This window comes from Oncorhynchus masou, chromosome 12 (genome assembly GCF_036934945.1).
Source record: "Oncorhynchus masou masou isolate Uvic2021 chromosome 12, UVic_Omas_1.1, whole genome shotgun sequence".
NCBI classification, from domain to species: Eukaryota; Metazoa; Chordata; class Actinopteri; order Salmoniformes; family Salmonidae; genus Oncorhynchus; species Oncorhynchus masou.
This window is the reverse complement of record NC_088223.1, coordinates 69479269-69504540: the sequence shown is the minus strand read 5'-3', so window position 1 is coordinate 69504540 and position 25272 is coordinate 69479269. Positions and strand designations below refer to the sequence as shown.

General features: G+C 43.8%; 1 protein-coding gene across 2 annotated transcripts in view; it reads right to left on the bottom strand.

Annotated features, from left to right (window-relative positions):
• Positions 1 to 882: 882 nt before the first annotated feature.
• LOC135550727 (G protein-coupled receptor kinase 6-like) overlaps positions 883 to 25272 on the bottom strand; it is a 55653-nt gene continuing 31263 nt past the window's right edge. Inside the window, exons 4-16 of one of the 2 annotated variants that reach the window (XM_064981783.1) lie at positions 22819 to 22896; positions 22490 to 22590; positions 21769 to 21861; positions 17237 to 17300; positions 16649 to 16789; positions 12996 to 13186; positions 12570 to 12607; positions 11409 to 11498; positions 10977 to 11185; positions 10494 to 10631; positions 10129 to 10266; positions 7545 to 7679; positions 883 to 5404 (exon numbers count right to left, since the gene is read on the bottom strand). In XM_064981783.1, coding sequence (XP_064837855.1) covers positions 5354 to 5404; positions 7545 to 7679; positions 10129 to 10266; positions 10494 to 10631; positions 10977 to 11185; positions 11409 to 11498; positions 12570 to 12607; positions 12996 to 13186; positions 16649 to 16789; positions 17237 to 17300; positions 21769 to 21861; positions 22490 to 22590; positions 22819 to 22896 — 1467 coding nt within the window. In that variant the 3' untranslated portion in view covers positions 883 to 5353. The remainder of the gene's footprint in view (positions 5405 to 7544; positions 7680 to 10128; positions 10267 to 10493; positions 10632 to 10976; positions 11186 to 11408; positions 11499 to 12569; positions 12608 to 12995; positions 13187 to 16648; positions 16790 to 17236; positions 17301 to 21768; positions 21862 to 22489; positions 22591 to 22818; positions 22897 to 25272) is intronic. The other variant, XM_064981784.1, reaches the window with a different exon arrangement.

Genomic DNA, 25272 nt, shown 5'->3' with positions numbered 1-25272 from the left:
TCCAAATGAATTATCCCTCCAACTTTTCTCGAAAATCTGATGCCCAAATGAATGCAGGTGCAGCGGAGGTCATTTGCAATCACGCTCTTGTGATTGGTAGCCCTACCTGAGATTCATAAGCCCAATAGCTGCCCTCAGATCAGAGGGATTTTCCTTTGGTCTAATGGTTAAAACTTAATTTTGGTTCTCGAGCGAGAGCTACCGGTTACAAATCCCACCTGTTACACAGGCAACTGTCATCTACACTGAACAAAAATATAAACGAGACATGTAAAGTGTTGGTCCCATGTTTCATGTGTTGAAATAAAAGATCCCAGAAATTGTCCATATGCACAAAAAGCTTATTACTTTCAAATGTTGTGCAGAAATGTGTTTACATCACTGTTAGTGAGCATTTCTCCTTTGCCAAGATAATCCATCCACCTGACAGATGTGGCATATTAAGAAGCTGATTAAACAGCATGATCATTACACAGGTGCACCTTGTGCTGGGGACAATATAAGGCCACTCTACAATGCGCTGTTTTGTCATACAACAGTGCCTCAGATGTCTGAAGTTTTGAGGAAGCATGCAATTGGCATGCTGACTGCAGGAATTTCTGTCTGTAATAAAGCACTTATGTAGGGAAAAATGTATTCTGAATGGCTGGACCTGGTTCCCCAGTGGGTGGGCCTATGCACTCCCACTGGGGAGCCAGGTCCAGCAATGATTGCGCCCCTGCCCAGTCATGTGAAATCCATAGATTAGGGCCTAATGAATGTATTTGAATTGACTGATTTCCTTATATGAACTGTAACTGAGTAAAATCGTTGAAATTGTTGCATGTTGGATTAATATTTTTGTTCGTTTGCAAGATTGAATTACACAAGACACGCCAAAGCTAAAGAAAAAATGTTTTATTGAAGTAAAATACTTTGTTACATGGAGGTCCAGTTTGACTGGCCATGACTAATGTACATTTTCACAGGCACCTACGGAGACAGGTTAGAGGCAGACAGTATGAGTTGATAGAAGGGAAAGAGAGAGAGAACAAAAGAGCTCAAACAAACATCACATCAGAGTGATACATAGTATGTACATGGCACATGTTCACATCTTCCTCATTATTATCGTCAACAAGTCCACTTTCATCATTATCAATATATGATCTTGATCATCATCATTATCCTCTCGGCTGCTTCCATTTGGCATGTAAACACAGTAGGACAACAGAGACCTACGTACTGGTCTCTAGTGACACACAGTACGACATTTGGCCTTGCAGAAGACAGTGTGGGAAGGCAATGGAGTCAGAGGAAGTTAACACGAATAAAGTCTCCAACCTTCCTGAGCTCAGGGAGGTATCACACATGCAACGTTACAAAAGTGGGGAAGTGGACTTAGATACAATAGATCAGACAAAGAATACTAAGTGCTTGATTTAATATGGTATTTAAAGGATATACAGTGGGGCAAAAAAGTATTTAGTCAGTCACCAATTGTGCAAGTTCTCCCACTTAAAAAGATGAGAGAGGCCTGTAATTTTCATCATAGGTACACTTCAACTATGTCAGACAAAATGAGAAGAAACTTCAGATGGGCCTGGACATGTACTGGCTTAAGCAGGGGGACACGTCTGGCACTGCAGGATTTGAGTCCCTGGCGGCGTGGTTGTGTTACTGATGGTAGGCTTTGTTACTTTGGTCCCAGCTCTCTGCAGGTCATTCACTAGGTCCCCCCGTGTGGTTCTGGGATTTTTGCTCACTGTTCTTGTGATCATTTTGACCCCACGGGGTGAGATCTTACGTGGAGCCCCGGATCGAGGGAGATTATCAGTGGTCTTGAATGTCTTCCATTTCGTTATAATTGCTCCCACAATTGATTTCTTCAAACCAAGCTGCTTACATATTGCAGATTCAGTCTTCCCAGCCTGGTGCAGGTCTACAATTTTGTTTCTGGTGTCCTTTGACAGCTCTTTGGTCTTGGCCATAGTGGAGTTTGGAGTGTGACTGTTTGAGGTTGTGGACAGGTGTCTTTTATACTGATAACAAGTTCAAACAAGTGCCATTAATACAGGTAACGAGTGGAGGACAGAGGAGCCTCTTAAAGAAGAAGTTACAGGTCTGTGAGAGCCAGAAATCTTGCTTGTTTGTAGGTGACCAAATACTTATTTTCCACCATAATTTGCAAATAAATTCATAAAAAATCCTACAATGTGATTTTCTGGATTTCTTTTTCTCATTTTGTCTGTCATAGTTGAGGTGTACCTATGATGAAAATTACAGGCCTCTCGTCTTTTTAAGTGGGAGAACTTGCACAATTGGTGGCTGACTAAATACTTTTTTGCCCCACTGTATGGACTTTCAGATACTTTTTCCCCCTCCACCTCATACTCAAACATGTTCTCCAAGTGAAGTGTAACACAAAGTGTGCCTCCAAGGTGTGAGGGCTTAGTGCAGTCTGAACATAGTTGGCAAAATGTCAAGCGTATGGCAACACACCAAAAACATTTACAGAACACAGAATACTGAAAGCAGTTTGGAAGCGAACACATAGGTAAAAACATTGAGCACATGATAAAAAAATAAATAACTGAAATAAAATGTAGAGGTATTATACAGGTAGATAAAGATGGCAGGATAATGTTAGGAAGGAAGCACCTTACTAAAGACACGACCAGTTTTACTGCCTAGCATTAGCATAGCCTAGCATTTCAGTTCAGCAAATGGTGCACCAAATAGCTTTTTACAGCTGCTGTAGCTCACCAGAAAGGCTTGTAGAATCATAGAAGGTGTGTAACACAATATAACAAACACACAGATAAATATTAAAAGCGTAAGTAAATGTCCCTGAACCCTTTGAAGTCAAAGTAAGGTATGTGACACACGAACTGGACAAGGCCATGACTTGACTGTCTGGCACTAACAGACGTTAACTGCCATTTTCACTTCACAGATAGTCTTTTCACATAGGGAACAGCACTATAGTATTTAACTGACATTCCAAACATTGAACAAGCATATCTCCTGTCCCGTTTGAGCTTGAATTGTTGTTACTAATTGGCCCAAGGGGGTGCAGCATCATTAGTGGGGACAACATGTTTACTGTTGCCTTGTTTTGATTTACATTTGATTGAGTTGTCAAATAATATGAATTCAATGAGAAATCAACAAAAAATGTCACCATGTCATTGGATTTAGATTAAAAAAGTTTGGGGGAAAAAAATACAGAATTCCCTGACGTTGCTGACTTCTTGCAAATCCAATCAGTTTCCACGTTGATTCAACGTCATCACATAGATTTCTTTGTTGTTGTTGAATTCAGTTATTGCCCAGTGGGTCTATTCCATTCTTTACAGAGTTAAAAATCAAGTATATGTTTGGTAAATTGAACTGTTCTCATACCCACTGTCAAAACCTGTTGCCTTGTGCTCTCCTGTTGGAATACTAACAGAGATTTAGACATCCTCTTGACGTTCCCGAGAACGCTCCAAGAACTCCCTTGTACAGTAGCACGTTCACTCATCATGACCAGGACAGAGCCTAGTACAGGGTTTCTCAAACTAGGTCCTGGGGATCCCAAGACAATCTCGTATGGGGTTTTGCCCTTTTTGCCCTACACAGCTGATTCAAATAATCAACAAATCATCAAGCTTTGATTATTTGAATCAGCTGTGTAATGCTAGAGCAAAAACCAAAACATGTAACCCCGCTGGTCCCCAGGACAGAGTTTGTGAAACACTGGTGTAGTGGTTATGGTAAAATATGGACACACACAAAACATCAGTGCATTGCAAGAAGAAAGTGTCAGAGGTGTGACATGGATGCAGACAGAGGCACTCCCTCCTCTCTCAACGTGTAAGCCTGACTCAGGATCACATTGTAAAGAAAAGTCATAATAATCGGACTAGGAGTCCTGCCCTCGTATCACGGTGGAGCTGTTGTTGTTGTGGTTTTAACTTTACACCGGTTAAAAAAAGTCATATTGCTAAACAAAGCATAACTTTACACAGTACAGTACGGTATTGACTGGAATGTAGGCAAGTTCATCTGAGAATCACACACAATAAAACACAATTCAATGAGAGATGGGGATGGTAAGAGGAGTTTTGGACGTCTCTTTCACTTCCGTTGGGAGTGCCGAGGTTTCCATGGAGATGGCTTAACCTCTCCGTAACCTATCCCTTCCCCTTTGACCCCTCTTCCTCAGTCTGATAGAGTCTCTGGTCAGGAGGGTTCAGCGGGGGATACCATAGTCTGTCAGGGAGCTCAGTCCTATTATAGTCCCACATCCACAAGGAGAATCCCACTGAGTGACATAATGCACAGACACACATCAGCATGGCAAAGAAACACATGAGGTACAACAGCGGCAGAGGAGACAGGAGAGAGAGAGAGAGAGAGAGAGAGAGAGAGAGAGAGAGAGAGAGAGAGAGAGAGAGAGAGAGAGAGAGAGAGAGAGAGAGAGAGAGAGGCAGCATGGTCTGAAGCACCTTAAATGGGAAGGACTTAATTATTCAAATATTTTGAGGATTAAAACAAACCAGTTTGGTCATAAGTGCACCGCTAAATTAAACTCAGGAGCTCTGTGACAAAAGTGTAGCAATCTAGAGGATGCCATGGTAGAGGAAACTCCAAGGCCATTCTCGGCTATCCACGTGTAACGAAAAGGTCCCTTTTGGCAATTGAATTACTGTACTATTACTGTACTATAACGCAGGGCGTTTTTAGAAAAGACCCTTCTCTAATGTGGTTGGGAACTAACATGCTTTTCCCCTAAACTCAGATTCTTAGGAAGACGCATTTAGGACTTTAGAGGTCACATATATGGTACACTTCTTTGCACTTGTGCACTTACATATGCATCGTTCAGTCATATCTATTTGGCTTACATCAAATGTCTCTAGATAGAACCCTAAAATGTACATATCACCTCATACTAAGAGTTCAGTCTTCAATTTCCTTTTAAGCCTACGCTTCACACAAATATCCTAATTTGATTGTCTAGAATTGCACGAAGTACATATTAATAATATATATTTTGAATATACATTTCAAATAAAATAGAAATGGTTCGCAATCTGAGCCCAGTCGACACTTTTTATAAGACAAAGAAAAGGAGAAAGAAAAAGAAAAGAGGCTGAGAACATCAACAAATGAGATGTGGGGGTGACAGTATGGTCACAGCTGTTGTTGCCATGCATGAAAATGTGGACGGATTCTGAATCATGATTACTTTTAAATAACATGGACTTTATGGCTATATACTGAAAAGATACATGCCAATATTTATATAGAACTATCTTAAAAATACAAATGTGCAAAATTTGTAAACAAATGAGATCCTCGGTGAGGCTGGGATGAGGGAGCTCAGTCACAGCCTGGTGGGCTCCTCATCACTGTCGCTGCAGTTTCCACAGCAGTCCTGACAGAGGGCGACAGAGAGCAGGCAATTATCAGGAGGCCCAACGATAAGTTTATGAGGACAAGTATTGATAGGAGACAGGAAACCATAATGTAAGCTTCAGGAGCATGATCTGACAATTCATCTCGATGGTTGTACAGTCGTCTCAAATAAAACTGTTACTCTGGACCCTGATCACTCTTGACGAACATATCAAGAATATTTCCATATTCCTAACATTGCAAAAATCTTTTTGTCCAAAAATAATGCAGATAAGCTAAGCCATGCTTCTGTCACTTATAGGTTAGACTACTGCAATGCTCTACTCTCCGGGCTACCCGGATGAAGCACTAAATAAACTTCAGTTAGTGCAAAACACAGATACTAGAATCTTGACTAGAACCAAATATTAGCTCATGCTAGCTTCTCTACACTGGCTTCCTGTTAAGGCAAGGGCTGATTTCAAGGTTTTACTGCTAACCTACAAAGCTTTACATGGACTGGCTCCTACCCATCTCTCCAATTTGGTCCTGCCGTACATACCTACACGTACGCTACGGTCACAAGACGCAGGCCTCATTGTCCCTAGGATTTCTAAGCAACCACCTGAAGGCAGGGTTTTCTCCTATAGAGCTATTGTTATGGAATGATCTGCCTATCCATGTGAGACCGAGACTGGTTCTCGACCTTTCAGTCTTTACTGAATACTCATCTCTTCAGTGGGTCATATGATTGAGTGTAATCTGTCCCAGGTCTGCAGAGGTGAACGGCAAGGCTCTGGAGTGACGAACCACCCTGCTGTCCCTGCCTTGCCAGCTCCCCTCTCTCCACTGCGATTCTCTGCCTCTGACCTATTACAGGGGCTGCGTCACTGGTTTACGAGTGCTCTTCCATGCCGTCCCTAGGAGGGGTGCATCACGTCGTGCCAGGCTTTTTTCGCTATACTCGACTTGAGTGGTTGAGTCACTGACGTGATCTTCCCGTCGGGTTTTGCGCCCCCTCGGGCTCGTGCGGTTGTGGAGATCTTCGTGGGCTATTCTCAGCCTTGTCTCAGGGTAATAAGATGGTGATCTGTTGATATCCCTCTATTGGTGTGGGGGCTGTGCTTTGGCAAAGTTGGTGGGGTTATATCCTGCCTGGTTGGCCTTGTCCGAAGGTATCTTCGGACAGGGACACAGTGACAGCCTCCAGTATCTATACTGCAATAGTCTATGTGCTGGGGGGCTAGGGTCAGTCTGTCCTATTTGGTGAAATGCTCCTGTCTTATCTGGTGTCCTGTGTGAATGTATGTACGCTCTCTCCCTCTTCTCTTCTGCTGCCCTCCACCCCAACTGACATATACTCCTGAGGTGCTGAGCTGTTGCACCCTCCACAACCACTGGGATTATTATTTGACCCTGCTGGTCATCTATGAATGTTTGAACGTCTTGAAGAAGAATCTGGCCTTAATGGCCATGTACTCTTATAATTTCCACCCGGCACAGCCAGAAGAGGACTGGCCAACCCACAGAGCCTGGTTCCTCTCAGAGCCTGGTTCCTCTCAGAGCCTGGTTCCTCTCAGAGCCTGGTTCCTCTCAGAGCCTGGTTCCTCTCAGAGCCTGGTTCCTCTCAGAGCCTGGTTCCTCTCAGAGCCTGGTTCCTCTCAGAGCCTGGTTCCTCTCAGAGCCTGGTTCCTCTCAGAGCCTGGTTCCTCTCAGAGCCTGGTTCCTCTCAGAGCCTGGTTCCTCTCAGAGCCTGGTTCCTCTCAGAGCCTGGTTCCTCTCAGAGCTTGGTTCCTCCTAGGTTCCTGCCTTTCTAGGGAGTTTTTCCGAGCCACTGTGCTTCTATATCTGCATTGCTGCTGTTTGGGGTTTTAGGTTGGTTTTCTGTATAAGCACTTTGTGACATCTGCTGATGTAAAACGGGCTATATTTGATATGATGTACTACAGTACCCATACTGCTCGTTGTGATATCTTACACAGAGCATTATGGGTGATGTAGTACATCGTGCTACAAAAGGTGTATTCTGGTTTATCAAAAAATACCCATAGTCAATAAGAATCCATACACCTACAGCCCAAAACATACAGAGACCTAACAAATCAAGTATAAAATATAATGTAGAATCGATGACACACACAACGCTGATGTTCTAGGTTTAATAAGGTTGAGGATCTAACCTGTCTCCCAAAAAGCCTCTGTAGCAGCCCCTGTTTAGGAGCAGGCGAGGGCTGTCCTCTCCAGTCCAGGTCCGGGGGAACTGTCCCATCCGTATGAAACACGTTGAGCTCCTGAAAGCACTCGGACTCAATCATCTGGAACCAGAAAAAACAATCTGATCACAACCTCAAACTCCAAATGCATAGTTTAACAGCTTCACTGGTAAAGGGAAATGTCAAGGTAAATAACAGCTTCATTGATAAAGGGACATGTCAGGGTAAATAACAGCTTCACTGATAAAGGGACATGTCAGGGTAAATAACAGCTTCACTGATAAAGGGACAAGTCAGGGTAAATAAAAGCTTCACTGATAAAGGGACATGTCAGGGTAAATAACAGCTTCACTGATAAAGGGACATGTCAGGGTAAATAACAGCTTCACTGATAAAGGGACATGTCAGGGTAAATAACAGCTTCACTGATAAAGGGACAAGTCAGGGTAAATAAAAGCTTCACTGATAAAGGGACATGTCAGGGTAAATAACAGCTTCACTGATAAAGGGACATGTCAGGGTAAATAACAGCTTCACTGATAAAGGGACATGTCAAGGTAAATAACAGCTTCACTGATAAAGGGGACATGTCAAGGTAAATAACAGCTTCACTGATAAAGGGACATGTCAGGGTAAATAACAGCTTCACTGATAAAGGGACATGTCAAGGTAAATAACAGCTTCACTGATAAAGGGACATGTCAGGGTAAATAACAGCTTCACTGATAAAGGGACATGTCAAGGTAAATAACAGCTTCACTGATAAAGGGACATGTCGGGATAAATAACAGCTTCACTGATAAAGGGACATGTCAGGGTAAATAACAGCTTCACTGATAAAGGGGACATGTCAAGGTAAATAACAGCTTCACTGATAAAGGGGACATGTCAAGGTAAATAACAGCTTCACTGATAAAGGGACATGTCCAGGATAAAGGGACATCTCAGGGTAAATAACAGCTTCACTGATAAAGGGACATGTCCAGGTAAATAACAGCTTCACTGATAAAGGGACATGTCAAGGTAAATAACAGCTTCACTGATAAAGGACATGTCCAGGATAAAGGGACATGTCAGGGTAAATAACAGCTTCACTGATAAAGGGACATGTCAGGGTAAATAACAGCTTCACTGATAAAGGGACTTGTCAAGGTAAATAACAGCTTCACTGATAAAGGGACATGTCAGGGTAAATAACAGCTTCACTGATAAAGGGACATCTCAGGGTAAATAACAGCTTCACTGATAAAGGGACATGTCAGGGTAAATAACAGCTTCACTGATAAAGGGACATCTCAGGGTAAATAACAGCTTCACTGATAAAGGGACATCTCAGGGTAAATAACAGGGTAAAGGGACATGTCAATAAATAACAGCTTCACTGATAAAGGGACATGTCAGGGTAAATAACAGCTTCACTGATAAAGGGACATGTCAAGGTAAATAACAGCTTCACTGATAAAGGGACATGTCAGGGTAAATAACAGCTTCACTGATAAAGGGACATGTCAGGGTAAATAACAGCTTCACTGATAAAGGGACATGTCAAGGTAAATAACAGCTTCACTGATAAAGGGACATGTCAAGGTAAATAACAGCTTCACTGATAAAGGGACATGTCAGGGAAAATAACAGCTTCACTGATAAAGGGACATGTCAAGGTAAATAACAGCTTCACTGATAAAGGGACATGTCAGGGTAAAATGCTTTGAGACGGCGTACTAAACGGCACCCTATTACCTACATAGTGCACTACTTGGGCCCTGGTCAAAAGTACTGGACTACATAGGGAATAGGGAGCTTTTTGGGATGCACCTGAGTGTTTTTTGCCAGGATATTGATCAGAGCATCAGTATGATGAAAGTGAAGGCCATCTTGATAGGATGGGGAAGAAAAATCACTAAAATAGGAGTCATTTGGCCAGTGTCTCTGTCGGCCATAGCTGATGGCAAAATAACTGACTGACACTCTTTGTCTTTGAAATGACTCAAAGTAAATGTGTTTTTTTTAAAACAGGCTGATGTCAAATCTAACCACATCAGTGATTCAGAAGACTTAATTTGATACTTTCTAAGGTTTTGTCCCAAATGGCAGCCTATTCCCTACACAGTGCACTACTTTTAACCAGAGCCCTGTGTCTTATTGGTGCCAAAGCAGCTGTTTTTGATACAAATCACAAGTTACTTTTATAACCCACTGCTATCTCAATTGGCCCAGTGTCCGTCTGAACTGCTACAGACAGTAGCCTGCAGTATTCTCTGGACTACGACCCCATTAGCCTACAAAAACATATTTTCTGACCTCCTTAGTAAATATGGGTCTTTGTGGCTTAACCTAGTGCCTCTATATTGGACCTTTCCTAAATATTGCTTGGTTGTATACCTGGGGGATAGTGTCTAGCGTCTGCATATGAGAGTCTTCATACTGCATGAGACAAGTTACAATTAACTGACTTGTTCAGGACGTTACGTGATGTGAAACAGGTTCATAGATGAAAAGATTGAGTACAGGTTGCTTCCTTTTGGTGCGGTGTTATTGTGTGACCTCTGACCTCCATTTGCCAGGGGATGGACACGCTGCCTGTGGACACTTTACAGTAGAATGAGTCATCTTTGGGCTCCAACTCCACCCCCTTGACCGTGGAGAACTGCTCAATGTCCAGCACGTCCTTACAGTAAATGGCCTGGGGCTGGGGAAGCAAACAACAATGTATGTCTGCTGAACATCATGTGTTGCATGCACTGTACATTTATGTAATCATGTGCTTGTGCTCTGACAATGCCTTCTTAACTACTCTCGAGGGGATTAATAAGGACATATGGCATATAAACACATCCGTGCACATACACTATAACATCAACAAGTGGAGGCAGCTGATTCATCCTATACGAGAAGACTACCATGATGTTTCCTTACATCAGGGGTGAAGGGGGCCTTCAGCCTGCCAGCTTTCAGCCTCTTGAAGTTGATGGATCGGAAGATGGGGTGGGCCTTCACCTCCGTAGCCCCCTCCCCCTGGCAGCCCAGCCTCTCACTGGGCTCTTTAGCCAGCAGCTGGGCAGAGACATGAGAGAGTGACAGCAGTGTTACTAAGCAACAAAGTTTTATTGTTATACTGTTGAATTATGCACTGATCTGCTGTATGTGTTTGGAGTTTTAAAATCATGACAGACAACCTTCTTTGCTTATGATATTAGAAGACATAGAAAACCTGAATAAAAGCGTCCTTCATGCATGTACGTCATGAATGAAAATCTGTTGAAAACATGACGCTGCCTTCACAAATAAATTATTACCCTAAAGATATATTTTGATATGCAAAGCAAATTCCTGTGCCAACCGACAACAAAGCATGATCCCATGTTGTTGACAATACGAGGAGGTACTGTAGTCAGGTACCATTTTGCAGAGGGACTTGGCGTCCTCTGAGAACTTGTCTGAGTACTCCTCCTCCACGTCTCTGACCAGCCTCTCCACGTCCTCACGTTTGATCTTCTTCTTGCGCTGCTGGAAGGGAGACTGGCCCTCGATCATCTCATACAGCAGACAGCCCAGCGCCCACCAGTCTGGGCTGAATGTGTAGCGCTCATTCTTCACCACCTCTGGAGCTGACACACACAGACACACAGACACACACACACACACATTAGGATGATCGGCCCACAGGCACGCATGCACGTGTATACACACGTAGACACACATACACCCAGAGACATGATTACAGATAATGAAAGTACCATTTACATTTGTACTGTTCATTATACAGTACAGTAACAGTATTTGAAAAAAGGGTTGAATATCTTTTGCTGAATGGTGTTGAATGTTGCTTACCCATGTACCCTACAGTGCCCACCCGACCCTTGATGGTCTCTTCCTCGGGAACGTGGACTGCCAAGCCCAGGTCTGATATCCGGATATGACCTAAAGGAACACGGCACAACACGCACTGTTACAGTACACCACCTAATGCTGAAACAGTTACCCTTATGTCATATCACATGCGATCCCCAAAAAAGGCACATCTCAATCGAGATTTCTGAATATGACAACATACATACAGTATTTTTTTATTTTTTATTTTACTAGGCAAGTCAGTTAAGAACAAATTCTTATTTTCAATGACGGCCAGTGGGTTAACTGCCTGTTCAGGGGCAGAACAACAGATTTGTACCTTGTCAGCTCGGGGGTTTGAACTTGCAACCTTCCGGTTACTAGACCAACGCTCTAACCACTAGGCTACACTGTCACCCCACTGCTGTATCACAGACACATTACATAATACACCTCAACGCTGTGACACTTAACCTTATGTCATATGACATGCTATCCCCACAGATTATGCATATCAATGGATATGGCCAATCACGATGCAACAAAACAAGACATACGGTCTTACATATAACACACCTCAACACTGTGACATTCAACCATATGTCATATAACATGCTATCTCCAGTCTGGAGTCTGGACCACAGACTATGTATATCAGGGCATCCTGGAGTAGAGCAGATCTTATGAAAGCCATGTACCTTGGAAACCTTATGTTGTTTGCTAAAGAGCACTACTCAGTGGCTGCAGGCTTCAATGACAACCTTGAAAGAAAGCAGGAGCCCTCCGGTCTTGAGAGAGGTCTTTTGATAGACAATGTACTCCCTCTATTGGTGAATTACAGAACGACAGCCTCGGTTCACACATGCAGTAAGGCAGAAGTTACTGTACCAACTCTGGTTACAGAGAGCTATAGTGTGTGTAGGCTTTTGTTCCAGCCCATCACTAACACACCTGATATATTATTCAATTAATCATCAAGAACTTGATTAGTTTAATCAAGTGCTTTAAAGTAGTGCTCGGCTGGACCAATAGCATTGTTCCAGGACCATGGGGTGGTCTCCAGGACCATGGGGTGGTCTCCAGGACCAGGGATGGTCCATAAAACATGTATTTACTTGTATAGTGGGCATTCATATTATTTCCATCTCTATCTTTACTCACCATGGTCATCCAATAGTATGTTTTCAGGCTTCAGGTCCCTGGAAAAAGACAGCAATATCAGGAGTTATAAAACCAATAACTCACTTCTCTCTCTTCCATCAGCCTTGTGAGCAGCTGACAGACAGATTTACAAAACTTTGAAAGCTCTCTGCTCTTTGTCTTCCTTTGTCTCTCTTTCCCTCTCCCAACGTCTTGCCATCTATCGTTCTCCCAATCTCTCGCTCCCTCCTATCTATCTCTCTCTCCATCCACTCTTGTAAGCTGATAGTTGTGTAAACACTAAATATGCTCCATAAAGTTCCTGTAGCCTTGTACGCAGGAAGTCGAGTACCCGCTGAACCATTCTATCAGAACAGCCTTGTGTGTGTGTATTTCTGTGTGTGTATGTCTGTTCCTGTGTGTGAGTGTGCCTGTGTGTAGCCTCACCTGTAGACGATCCTCTCTCTGTGCAGGTCCTCCAGGCCACAGGCCAGCTCTGCAGAGTAGAACACAGCCCTCTTCTCCTCGAAGCCGGCCTCTCCCATGTGATAGATGTGGAACTTGAGGTCTCCCCCGTTCATCAGAGTCAGCACTAGACACAGAGCGTCCTTTGTCTCATACGCGTACGCTAGACTCACCTTCAAGACACACAGACAACATGGCCGTATTCATTAGGCACCAAACAGATGAAAACAAAACAAAACTGACTAAAATGTGGAGGGATTACCTGAACTTGTTCAATAAGAATTGTTTTTTTTGTTGCATTTTGTTGCAAAACATTTCTCTCCTTCTGCTATGGTGTGCCCTAATGAATAGGACAGTTTGAAAATCATATTTCTACTACTTCTAATATACACAATTAACAAAGCTATGATGTAGGAGAAGGAGGGTAGCATTTGTGCCACTTTTGGCTAGCACATTGGACCATTTATTTTGGACAATAAAATATGTTGAAATTATGTGTGGGGTCACTTGAAATGAAAACAAACCCAACTGAATCAAACACTGATGTTATCTTTAAATTAATAGTGTTATTCTTCTTCTTATTATTATTATGATCTGAGTTATTAGACAGTAGTCTGGAAGAGCCATCTAGACTCAAATGGTCAACATTTTTAATGTTGCTGTCAAAAGCTGAGTTGGGTCAACAGTTTAGCTGCGGTCAACAGTTTAGTTGTGGTCGACAGTTGAATTCATTGAGGTCAGTCAACTTGACATCTATATAAGGAAAAATGAGTAAGTGGTGCATCATATATGAATGTAGTTCAGTTGAATTACAATACAAAACATTAATAACACCTGCTCTTTCCAAGACAGACTGACCAGGTGAATCTAGGGAAAAGCTATGATCCCTTATTGATGTCACTTGTTAAATCTACTTCAGTCAGTGTAGACGAAGGGGAGGAGACAGGTTAAAGAAAGATTTTTAAGCCTTGAGACAATTGAGACATGGATTGTGTGTGTGCCATCCAATGGATGACTGGGCAAGGCAAAAGATTTTAAGTGCCTTTGAACAGGTTATGGTAGCAACTCAATATTAGGAAGGTGTTCTTAATGTTTTGTACACTCAGTGTATATTACATTCAGTACCAGTCAAAAGTTTGGACATACAGTGGGGCAAAAAAGTATTTTGTCAGCCACCAATTGTGCAGGTTCTCCCACTTAAAAATTGAACATATTCAATCAGGTTGTGCTTTTGAATCTCAATTACTGCTTATGTGTTCAGATGTTTTTATAAAGTCCTTGAATCTTCTTAAACTCTGAACAAAGACATTGCCAATAACAGAAGAGACATTAAGTATTTATATGAATAAGGTAAACCATTTCCTGAGATAACCATTTATTGAATAACATTATTTAATGGCAATGCCACAACTAATAAAAGAGATGTGAAATGAACTGATGCAACCTTGGCCATGTACCGGCTGTTGTCAACAGCGCATTATGCACTTCATAGGTGCAAGTTGGGAAACATTATGCAGAGTTGACTTTCTGTATGACACTTTATAGACGTCCAAGTAAGAAAAACTGTCTTGTGACCCTTCAGTAAATGTGTCACTCAGCCGAATATGTGGTCAATGAGCGACTGGCTGGCTGTGTGGAGAGAGTGGAGCTTGAGACGGAGCAGAGTAGAGTGGAGCTCCTCTTAGCAGAAGCACACCACTGAGGATATTAGTGTGGCTGCATGGGCACTATAGAGCAGGAGGCAGCAGCAGCAGCAACAGCAACAGCAGCAGCAGCAGCAGCAGCAGCAGCAGCAGCAGCAGCAGCAGCAGCAGCTTCCCTGCAGTATCATGAAACTCTGCACATAGCCCTTTGGCGAATATGGTCTTTCGGATGACCTTTCGGGTGTATTGTCGTTGCCCTCCTATATAACTTCACATTTGGAAAATTGAATACAGTGATATTCAATATAGCCTTTATGGCGGGTGCAGTTGATTTTTATTTTGCCATGGTAGGGTGATTCCTGCTCTGTGGTTTGAGGTTAGCAGAGCTTTAAACCAGAGTAGTTTTGGATGCCAAATTCGTCTACAGAAATGAATGCTTGGAACATTGGCTGCAGTGAATAGAAGGGTATTGGGCTTTATCTCCACTTAAAATACATCCAGGTGACCCCTAAGGGTTGCAGCAGCCACCGTCACTGTAGAATTTGAGCAGATAAATGTTTAAAATGCTGACAAAATGTTATTTGTTGACATTTACCCACAGAAGGTCCCAGAAGCTTCAAGCATGACATGATACTATTCACAAGGTTTCTTACTGGTGCCAGTGCAAAGCGATTAAACATTGTCTACATAAAGGACACAGCCCGTTCTAAACCTGCTATACAGCAAATAATTTCCTTTTTCCTCTCTGCCAATATGGGCTTATGTTAAAAAGAAACGAGCCCAAAACAGACAGAAGTCAAGAGCAACTATGAAAGATAGACAAAGTACAGAAATTTAAGGAAGACAGGGAGAGTGAAAGAACAGTGACACAGTCAGTTTGATCAGTCTAAAACCCCTTCGTATTAGCAAGATAGAGAAAGTACAGTGGGGCAAAAAAGTATTTAGTCAGCCACCAATTGTGCAAGTTCTCCCACTTAAAAAGACGAGAGAGGCCTGTAATTTTCATCATAGGTATACACTTCAACTATGACAGACAAAATGAGAAGAAAAATCCTGAAAAATCACATTGTAGGATTTTTAATGAATTTATTTGCAAATTTTGGTGGAAAATAAGTATTTTGTCACTAACAAAAGTTTATCTCAATACTTTGTTATATACCCTTTGTTGGCAATGACAGAGGTCAAACGTTTTCTGTAAGTCTTCACAAGGTTTTCACACACTGTTGCTGGTATTTTGGCCCATTCCTCCATGCAGATCTCCTCTAGAGCAGTGATGTTTTGGTGCTGTTGCTGGGCAACACGGACTTTCAACTCCCTCCAAAGATTTTCTATGGGGTTGAGATCTGGAGACTGGCTAGGCCACTCCAGGACCTTGAAATGCTTCTTACGAAGCCACTCCTTCGTTGCTGTGTGGTCCCATGGTGGTTATACTTGCGTACTATTGTTTGTACAGATGAACGTGGTGCCTTCAGACATTTGGAAATTGCTCCCAAGGATGAACCAGACTTGTGGAGGTCTACAATTTTTTAAACGTGTTGGCTGATTTCTTTTGATTTTCCCATGATGTCAAGCAAAGAGGCCCTGAGTTTGAAGGTAGGCCTTGAAATACGTCCTCAGGTACACCTCCAATTGACTGAATTGATCAGAAGCTTTTAAAGCCATAACATCATTTTCTGGAATTTTCCAAGCTGTTTAAAGGCACAGTTAACTTAGCGTATGTAAACTTCTGACCCACTAGAATTGTGATACAGTGAATTATAAGCTAAATAATCTGTCTGTAAACAATTGTTGGAAAAATTACTTGTGTCATGCACAAAGTAGATGTCCTAACCAACTTGCCAAAACTATAGTTTGTTAACAAGAAATGTATGCGGCGTTGAAAAACGAGTTTTAATGACTTCAACCTAAGTGTAAACTTCCGACTTCAACAGTACATATATTATACATCATGTGACACATAGTAGGAGGTAAGTGGGTAGCTCATATACTTACTACAAACCTACTGTTGACTTTCTCTAGAATCTGCTTCTCATTCAAGGCCATGGACTCCCCTTTCCTCTTCTTGATCCTCTTCTTCTCCAACTTCTTACATGCGTACATCTTCCCTGTGGCACGCACCTGGCACGCACACACCTGACATGAAGAGTGGATGAAAGAGAGACAGAGAGAGGGGGGAGAAGATAAATAGAGAAGGCAAGTTAACTGCATATTGTAGGTTTTACATAGATGAACACCACAATGTCTTACTCTCGCGCAGTAAATACACTGTCATGGAGGCATGACCATGGCTCAGGCCATTTCACACGAGGAGAGCTCAAGAGGACACCAGTTAATGGCACTTGTATCCCAAAAACACACAAAGACACAGTTGATAATTACGTTATGGGCCCATCAAATCACATTCACACTGAGGTCTTTGTTGGTCCTCGTTGATCATTTATAAATTCATCCCTTTGAGGGTCTGATGATGAAGATTATAAGAGACCACTATCTTTATTTCTTATTATCCAGTTGTAAAATATAATTCTAAATGAAAGGAAGCTTTAGTTAAGGAGACATAGAGACAGAGGCAGACCTTACCTCACCGAAGCCTCCCTTCCCTAATACCCTGTACTGTCGGAATGTGTTCTTAGTGACTGGCTGCCTGTGAGAACACAGAAAAAGGGTCAACACAATACAAAACAACAACTTTATTGTCCCTTGTGGGAAAATTTGCTCAACTTTATCGACATACATTGACTGTACAGCAGCAATGCATCTGAACATACACATTTGACTTTGTAAGTCACTTTTACAAAAGGTTTGCTTTAAAAACACTATTCTGTCAAAGGACAGCAATAGGGGAATAAAAGCCTCTTGTTTAATACGTTCTGTCTTATCTTGTAAATGGACTTGACTTCGGCCCAACACCAAAGACCAGATAGGACTACTTTCTTAAGGCTTTAACAAAGTGTTGGCTTATTTACTGTGAGTCAAAAGATGCATCCCAAATGGGACACTATTCCCTATATAGTGCACTTCGTTTGACTAGTGCCCTATGGGCCCTGGTCAAACGTTGTGCACTATAAAAAGGGAATAGGGTGCCATTTGGGATACACACCGTGATGAAAGAGTAAGGTTAAACTTATCTCTTTAGTCACACCGATGACTCTTATAAGAAGACCATTGCAGAAGCCTTGCCTCTGCTAGGCTGGGGACTGGAGACATGTTCTGTTTGCTAATGTATTAAATATAGAGACCAGGACTCATGTATTTACATAAATAAATCTGTTCCCCAAAATACTTATTTGCATCCCATGCATGACTGGCCTGCTGGGATAAAGGTCTTTAAATGACCCATATAGGACAAGCATGAGGATGGATATGAACAAAACCAAAACTGGAATGTGCAATAATGACTGTATAAAATAAATAATTGAAATACTGAGCTATATTGTATGCTCAAAACAATTGGGATGTTATGATAGTTTATAATAATACAAATTGCTCAGAAAAATAGATTTGGTTTAATTAGTAATATTTTTCTTTCTCAAAGGTAGGGTTAAAAATGATTGACACCCATAAAGATTCTTATCAATAAAGTAGTCAAAAGTTTAGTATTTGTTCCCATATTCCAAGCACACAATAACTACATAAAGGTTGCGACTCTACAATCTTGCTGAATGCATTTGCAGTTTGTTTTGGTTGTGTTTCTGATTATTTTGTGCCCCATAGAAATGAATGGTAAATAATGTACTGTCATTTTTGGAGTCACTTTTATTGTAAATAAGAATAGAATATGCTTCTCAACACTTGACAATAAGGTGGACACTGCCATGATTACGGACATCATGATCAAAGATCATAGCCCCAAGGCATTCTAACCTCACGGTTATTGGTAAGCATTGGCGTCAACATGGCCCAGCATCCCTATGGAACGCTTTTGACACCTTGTAGAGTCCATGCCCCAACAAATGTCTTAATGTTTTGTACACTAAGCCGAGTGACAAAAGACACAGCCCCACTAAGTGGTAGAGGGTACAGTGCCTTCGGAAAGTATTCAGACCCCTTGACTTTTTCCACATTTTGCTACGTTACAGCCTTATACTAAAATGGATTCAATATTATTTTCTCAGCAAATCAAATGTTATTTGTCACATACCCCGAATACAACCTTACAGTGAAATGCTTACTTACAAGCCCTTAACCAACAATGTTGTTTTAAGAAAAATAAGTGTTAAGAAAGTATTTACAAAAATAAACAGAAGTAATTAAAAAATAATAATAATAATAATTAAAGAGCAACAATAATGCTAATAATTCGGGCAGCCATTTGATTAGCCGTTCAGGAGTCTTATGGCTTGGGGTAGAAGCTGTTAAGAGGCCTTTTGGACCTCAACTTGGCGCTCCGGTACCACTTGCCGTGCGGTAGCAGAGAGAATAGTCTATTACTAGGGTGGCTGGAGTATTTGACCATTTTTAGGGCCTTTCTCTGACACCACCTGGTATAGAGGTCCTGGATGGCAGGAAGCTTGGCCCCAGTGATGTACTGGGCCGTAAGCACTACCCTCTGTAGTGCCTTGCGGTCGGAGGCCGAGCAGTTGCCATATCAGGCGGTGATGCAAGCAGTCAGGATGCTCTCGATGGTGCAGCTGAAGAACTGTTTGAGGATCTGAGGACCCATGCTAAATCGTTTCAGTCTCCCGAGGGGGAATAGGCATTGTCGTGCCCTCTTCACAACTGTCTTGGTGTGTGTGGACCATGATAATTAATTGGGGATGTGGAAACCAAGGAACTCGAAGCTCTCAACCTGCTTCACAACAGCCCCGTCGATGAGAATGGGGGCGTGCTCGGCCCTCATTATCCTGTAGTCCACAATCATCTCCTTTGTCTTGTTCACATTGAGGGAGAGGTTGTTATCCTGGCACCACACTGCCAGGTCTCTGATCTCCTCCCTATAGGCTGGCTCATCGTTGCCGTGACCAGGCCTACCACTGTTGTGTTGTTGGCAAACTTAATGATGGTGTTGGAGTCATGCTTGACCATGCAGTCATGGGTGAACAGGGAGTACAGGAGGGGACTGAGCATGAACCCCTGAGGGGCCCCCATGTTGAGGATCAACGTGGCATATTTGTTGTTACCTACCCTTATCACCTGGAGACAGCCCGTCAGGAAGTCCAGGATCCAGTTGCAGAGGGAGGTGTTTAGTCCCAGGGTCCTTAGCTTGGCGATGAGCTTTGAGGGCACTATGATGTTGAACGCTGAGCTGTAGTCAATGAAAAGCATTCTCACGTAGGTGTTCCTTTTGTCCAGGTGTGAAAGGGCAGTGTGGAGTGCAATACAGATTGCATTGTCTGTGGATCTGTTGGGGTGGTATGCAAATTGGAGCGGGTCTAGGGTTTCTGGGATAATGGTGTTGTGAGCCATGAACTGCCTTTGAAAGCACTTCATGGCTACAGACGTGAGTGCTACAGGTCAGGAGTCCTTTAGGCAGGTTACCTTAGTGTTCTTGGGCACAGGGACTAAGGTGATCTGCTTGAAACATGCTGGTTTAAGACACTTGCCAGTTGCTCACAGTCGTCTGGAACATATTCCAGTCTGTGCGAGCAAAACAGTTCTGTAGCTTAGAATCTGCATCATCTGACCACTTCCGTATTGAGCGGAATCTACACACAATGACAAAGCGACAGGTTTTTTGAAATGTTTGCAAATATATAAAAAACAAAAACAGAAATAGCTTATTTACATAAGTATTCAGACCCTTTGCTATGAGACTTGAAATTGAGCTCAGGTGCATCCTGTTTCCATTGATCATCCTTGAGATATTTCTAGAACTTGATTGGAGTCCACCTGTGGTAAATTCAATTGATTGGACATGATTTGCAAAGGCTCACACCTGTTCATATAAGGTCCCACAGGTGACAGTGCATCTCGGAGCAAAAACCAAGCCATGAGATCAAAGGAATTGTCTGTAGAGCTCTGAGACATGATTTTGTCGAGGCACAGATCTGAGGAAGGGTAGCAAGACATTTCTGCAACATTGAAGGTCCCCAAGACACAGTGGCCTCCATCATTCTGAAATGGAAGAAGTTTGGAACCACCAAGACTCTTCCTAGAGCTGGGCGCATGGGCAAACTGAGCAATCGGGGGAGAAGGGCCTTGGTCAGGGAGGTGACCAAGAAGCCCATGGTTACTCTGATAAAGCTATAGAGTTACTCTGTGGAGATGGGAGAGTCTTCCAGAATGATAACCATCTCTGCAGCACTCCACCAATAAGGCCTTTATGGTAGAGCGGCAAGATGGAAGCCACTCCTCAGAAAGGCACATGGCAGCCCGCTTGGAGTTTGCCAAAAGGCACCTAACGACTCTCAGACCATGAGAAACAGATTCTGTGGTCTGATGAAACCAAGATTGAACTCTTTGGTCTGAATGCCAAGCATCACATCTGGAGGAAACCTGGCACGGTGAAGCATGGTGGTGGAAGCATCATGCTGTGGGAATGCTTTTCAGCGGCAGGGACTGGGAGATTAGTCAGGATCGAGGGAAAGATGAATGGAGCAAAGTACAGAGAGATCCTTGATGAAAACCTGCTCCAGAGCACTCAGGACCTCAGACTGGGGCGAAGGTCAACCTTCCAACAGGACAAGGACCCTAAGCACACAGCCAATACAACACAGGAGTGGCTTCGGGGTAAGTCTCTGAATGTCCTTGAATGGCCCAGCCAGAGCTCGGACTTGCACCTGATCGAACATCTCTGGAGAGACCTGAAAATAGCTGTTCAGAAACGCTCCCCATCTAACCTGAAATAGCTTGAGAGGATCTGTAGAGAAGAATGGGAGAAACTCCCCAAATACAGGTGTGCCAAGCTTGTAGCGTCATACCCAAGGGTATTGTGTGTAGATTGATGAGGGGAAAAAACAATTTAGTCAATTTTAGAATAAGACTAACATAACAAAATGTGGAAAAAATCAAGTGGTCTGACTACTTTCTGAAGGCACTGTATATGGAGGCGGTGTGAAGTAACAGTGACATTTAATCACTCGCGTTGTGTAGGGGTTTTCTCAGTCTTATAAGTCTGTCTGTCTGTCTGTCTGTCTGTCTGTCTGTCTGTCTGTCTGTCTGTCTGTCTGTACCTCTCCAGCCACTTCCACTGCAGGAATCGGTTATAGTACATGCTGTCGATGTAGTCTGCGAAGGGAGCCACACTCAGGTAGTCATGGATCAGTCTAAAACAGAGGACAGAGAGACAGAAGGCAGTCAGAAAACAGACAGCCCACTAACTGGGCCTTAGGTCCCTCCTAAGGCCCAGAGTTCTTCCTGGTCAGGTCACATGGTCAAGAAGACCCCCATGCCCTACACATATACCATGCTGCTCCGCCATGGGCCCATCTCTCTGACTACTATACCCCAAACATCAGTTCACATCTAAACATTCATTAACCACAACCAGAGGCAGCAATGACACAAAAGGTCTGTTCAGGGTCGTAGTGTTGTTGGAACAGTTGTGAGAATGTTCAAAAATAGAAACAATGCTGAGTGGAATGGCGGGTGATTGAAGTGGCTAAGGGTGATTAATTAGAACAATATTCATCAGCAGCCACATACCCTCAACATGCTATTGACACGCCCAGTGTGGACAACTGTTCAGAGGATGTTGCACAATGCAGTAGACAGTTTATAGGAAAACTCACTGAAAATTACCCTTTATTCTTAACTGACTTCCTTTGTTGAATAATGGAGAAATTATCTTAAAATATCTACCTTTTCTGATCTTGAATACATCCCATATGCTGAGTAACTATTATATGTTAGTGTATTCTCTGTTACTGTGTTTCTGTGTTGAGACAGACTCACCTGGTGCACTCATTGAAGAGTTCTTTACAGGGCTCCTGCTCCAGCCTCTCTGTAAACTGACCCACCATGTCCTCCCCCAACTCAGGAATGTGATCCTCTGACTACAGGGCGATGGAACAAAATACAACGTGAATTACGTATATATGACATCATAGGCCCAGATTAAGCCCACTCCTGGATTAAAAAGCATGCTCGATGGAGTATCTCAATTGAAAGTGATTTTTAGTCCAGGAATAGGTTTAGTCTGGTTCTGGGAAACCACACATCAACATTATTGACTATTTGACATGAAATCACTCATTGCCTGAGAATAGGTTATTCTACTGTACCTTTGGGCTGAAGTACTTGTCTAGGAGCTCCTGAGCACACTCCCTCCTCTTCTCATCTGGACTGACCTCATACTCTGCCTGGTGGGGGGAAGAAACAGTAACATCCATTATTCAAACAGATGCACAAGCACACACCTGTACAGTGACATCTGCTCCAATAGGTCAGTTCTACCTTTTCCACTATAGCTCGTAGCCTACAATCACAGTACTTTCTGTACAACCTCTAATGGTACTAGAACCACGTTACCAAATCACTGTAGTAGGCATGAAATAGAAAAATACTTTTTGAATGGAAAGAGGTATTACCAATATGAACATTGTTTATTTCATCATAAAATGTTTTGGTTTCATGCCTACTGAACACGACCCAGGCCTACTGTAAGTACCTCCCTAGTACACTACAGCACAGTTCTACAGAGTCACGAACCTGGGTCCCACTCCTAACCACCATTTTGATTCATAGTTCTCTCTGGGTTGTTGATTCCTAAATCCCGCCAAATACAACAGCATCAGGCCCTTGTGTCATGCCATCCTCCACCCTCCGTCCAGCAGCATGATTTACAGTACGCTAAGAGCCTCACTTTAAAGTGCGTCCGCTGGACTCACAACTTGTCCATAATGGTTAGTGACAGTTCAGACGGTTCAAATCTCATTTGCTCTCTCTCATGTAGCCCAGGCTCTGTGAGAGGCAGGAAGGAGACTGTGCAGTAAAAGGACGTGCTCACTACTTATGAAGTCGGAGAAGACTGTCTGCTATCTCTTATTTCACAAAGTCAGCCATCTATTCATCATTCATCATATATCATTCATCATATATGAGAAAAATGCCACGGGGGTCAGCCAGGGTGGAGATAGGAAGTTCAGGTTTATCATTGAGCCATTAGGAGGGGGATCTGAACAACAAACAACCCCCCCCCCCAGGGACTGGTGGGAAGAACACCACAAATGTGACCTAAACATTCTTCCACAAGAGCGTAGCGCGGGGCACAGTCACTGAGAAAGAAGAGGAGGGGGAGGGGCAGCGGAGGGTGGTATAATGACTTTTCTCCCAGAAGTCACGAGTTCCTGTATTCCATTAGCTACTAACCTCCCCTCCGACCCTTTCCTCCCCTCCGACCCTTCCCCTCCTCTCCTACCCTTCCCTCCTCTCCTACCCTTCCCTCCTCTCCTCTCCTCTCCTCTCCTACCCTTCCCTTCCATCCTAGCCTTCCCTCCCCTACCCTCCTACCCTTCCCTCCTCTCCTCTCCTACCCATCTCTCCTCCCTCTCCTCCCTACCCTTCCCTCCTCTCCTACCCTTCCCTCCCTCCCATCCTCTCCTACCCTTCCCTCCTCTCCTCTTCTACCCTCCCTCCCTCCTCTTCTATTCCCTCCTCTCCTACCCTCCTCTCCTACCCTCCCTCCTCTCCTACCCTATCCTCTCCCCTCCTACCCTCCCTCCCTCCTACCCTTCCCTCCTCTCCTACCCATCCCCCTTCCCTCCTCTCCTCTTCTACCCTTCCCTCCTCCCTCTTCTACCCTTCCCTCCTCTCCTACCCTCCTCTCCTACCCTTCCCTCCTCTCCTACCCTTACCTCCTCTCCCCTCCTACCCTTCCCTCCTCTCCTACCCTTCCCTCCTCTCCTACCCTTCCCTCCCTCACCTCTCCTACCCTTCCCTCCTCTCCTACCCTTCCCTCCCATCCCTTCCCTCCCCTACTATCCTCCTACCCATCCCTCCCCTACTATCCTCCTACCCATCCCTCCCCTACTATCCTCCTACCCATCCCTCCCCTACTATCCTCCTACCCATCCCTCCCCTACTATCCTCCTACCCATCCCTCCCCTACTATCCTCCTACCCTTCCCTCCCCTACTATCCTCCTACCCATCCCTCCCCTACTATCCTCCTACCCATCCCTCCCCTACTATCCTCCTACCCATCCCTCCTATCCTCCTACCCATCCTCCCCTACTATCCTCCTACCCATCCCTCCCATCCCTCCCCTACTATCCTCCCTCTACCCATCCCTCCCCTACTATCCTCCTACCCATCCCTCCCCTACTATCCTCCTACCCTTCCCTCCCCTACTATCCTCCTACCCATCCCTCCCCTACTATCCTCCTACCCATCCCTCCCCTACTATCCTCCTACCCATCCCTCCCCTACTATCCTCCTACCCATCCCTCCCCTACTATCCTCCTACCCATCCCTCCCTACTATCCTCCTACCCATCCCTCCCCTACTATCCTCCTACCCTTCCCTCCCCTACTATCCTTCTACCCATCCCTCCCCTACTATCCTCCTACCCTTATCCTCCCCTCCCTCCTACCCATCCCTCCCCTACTATCCTCCTACCCATCCCTCCCCTACTATCCTCCTACCCATCCCTCCCCTACTATCCTCCTACCCATCCCTCCCCTACTATCCTCCTACCCATCCCTCCCCTACTATCCTCCTACCCATCCCTCCCCTACTA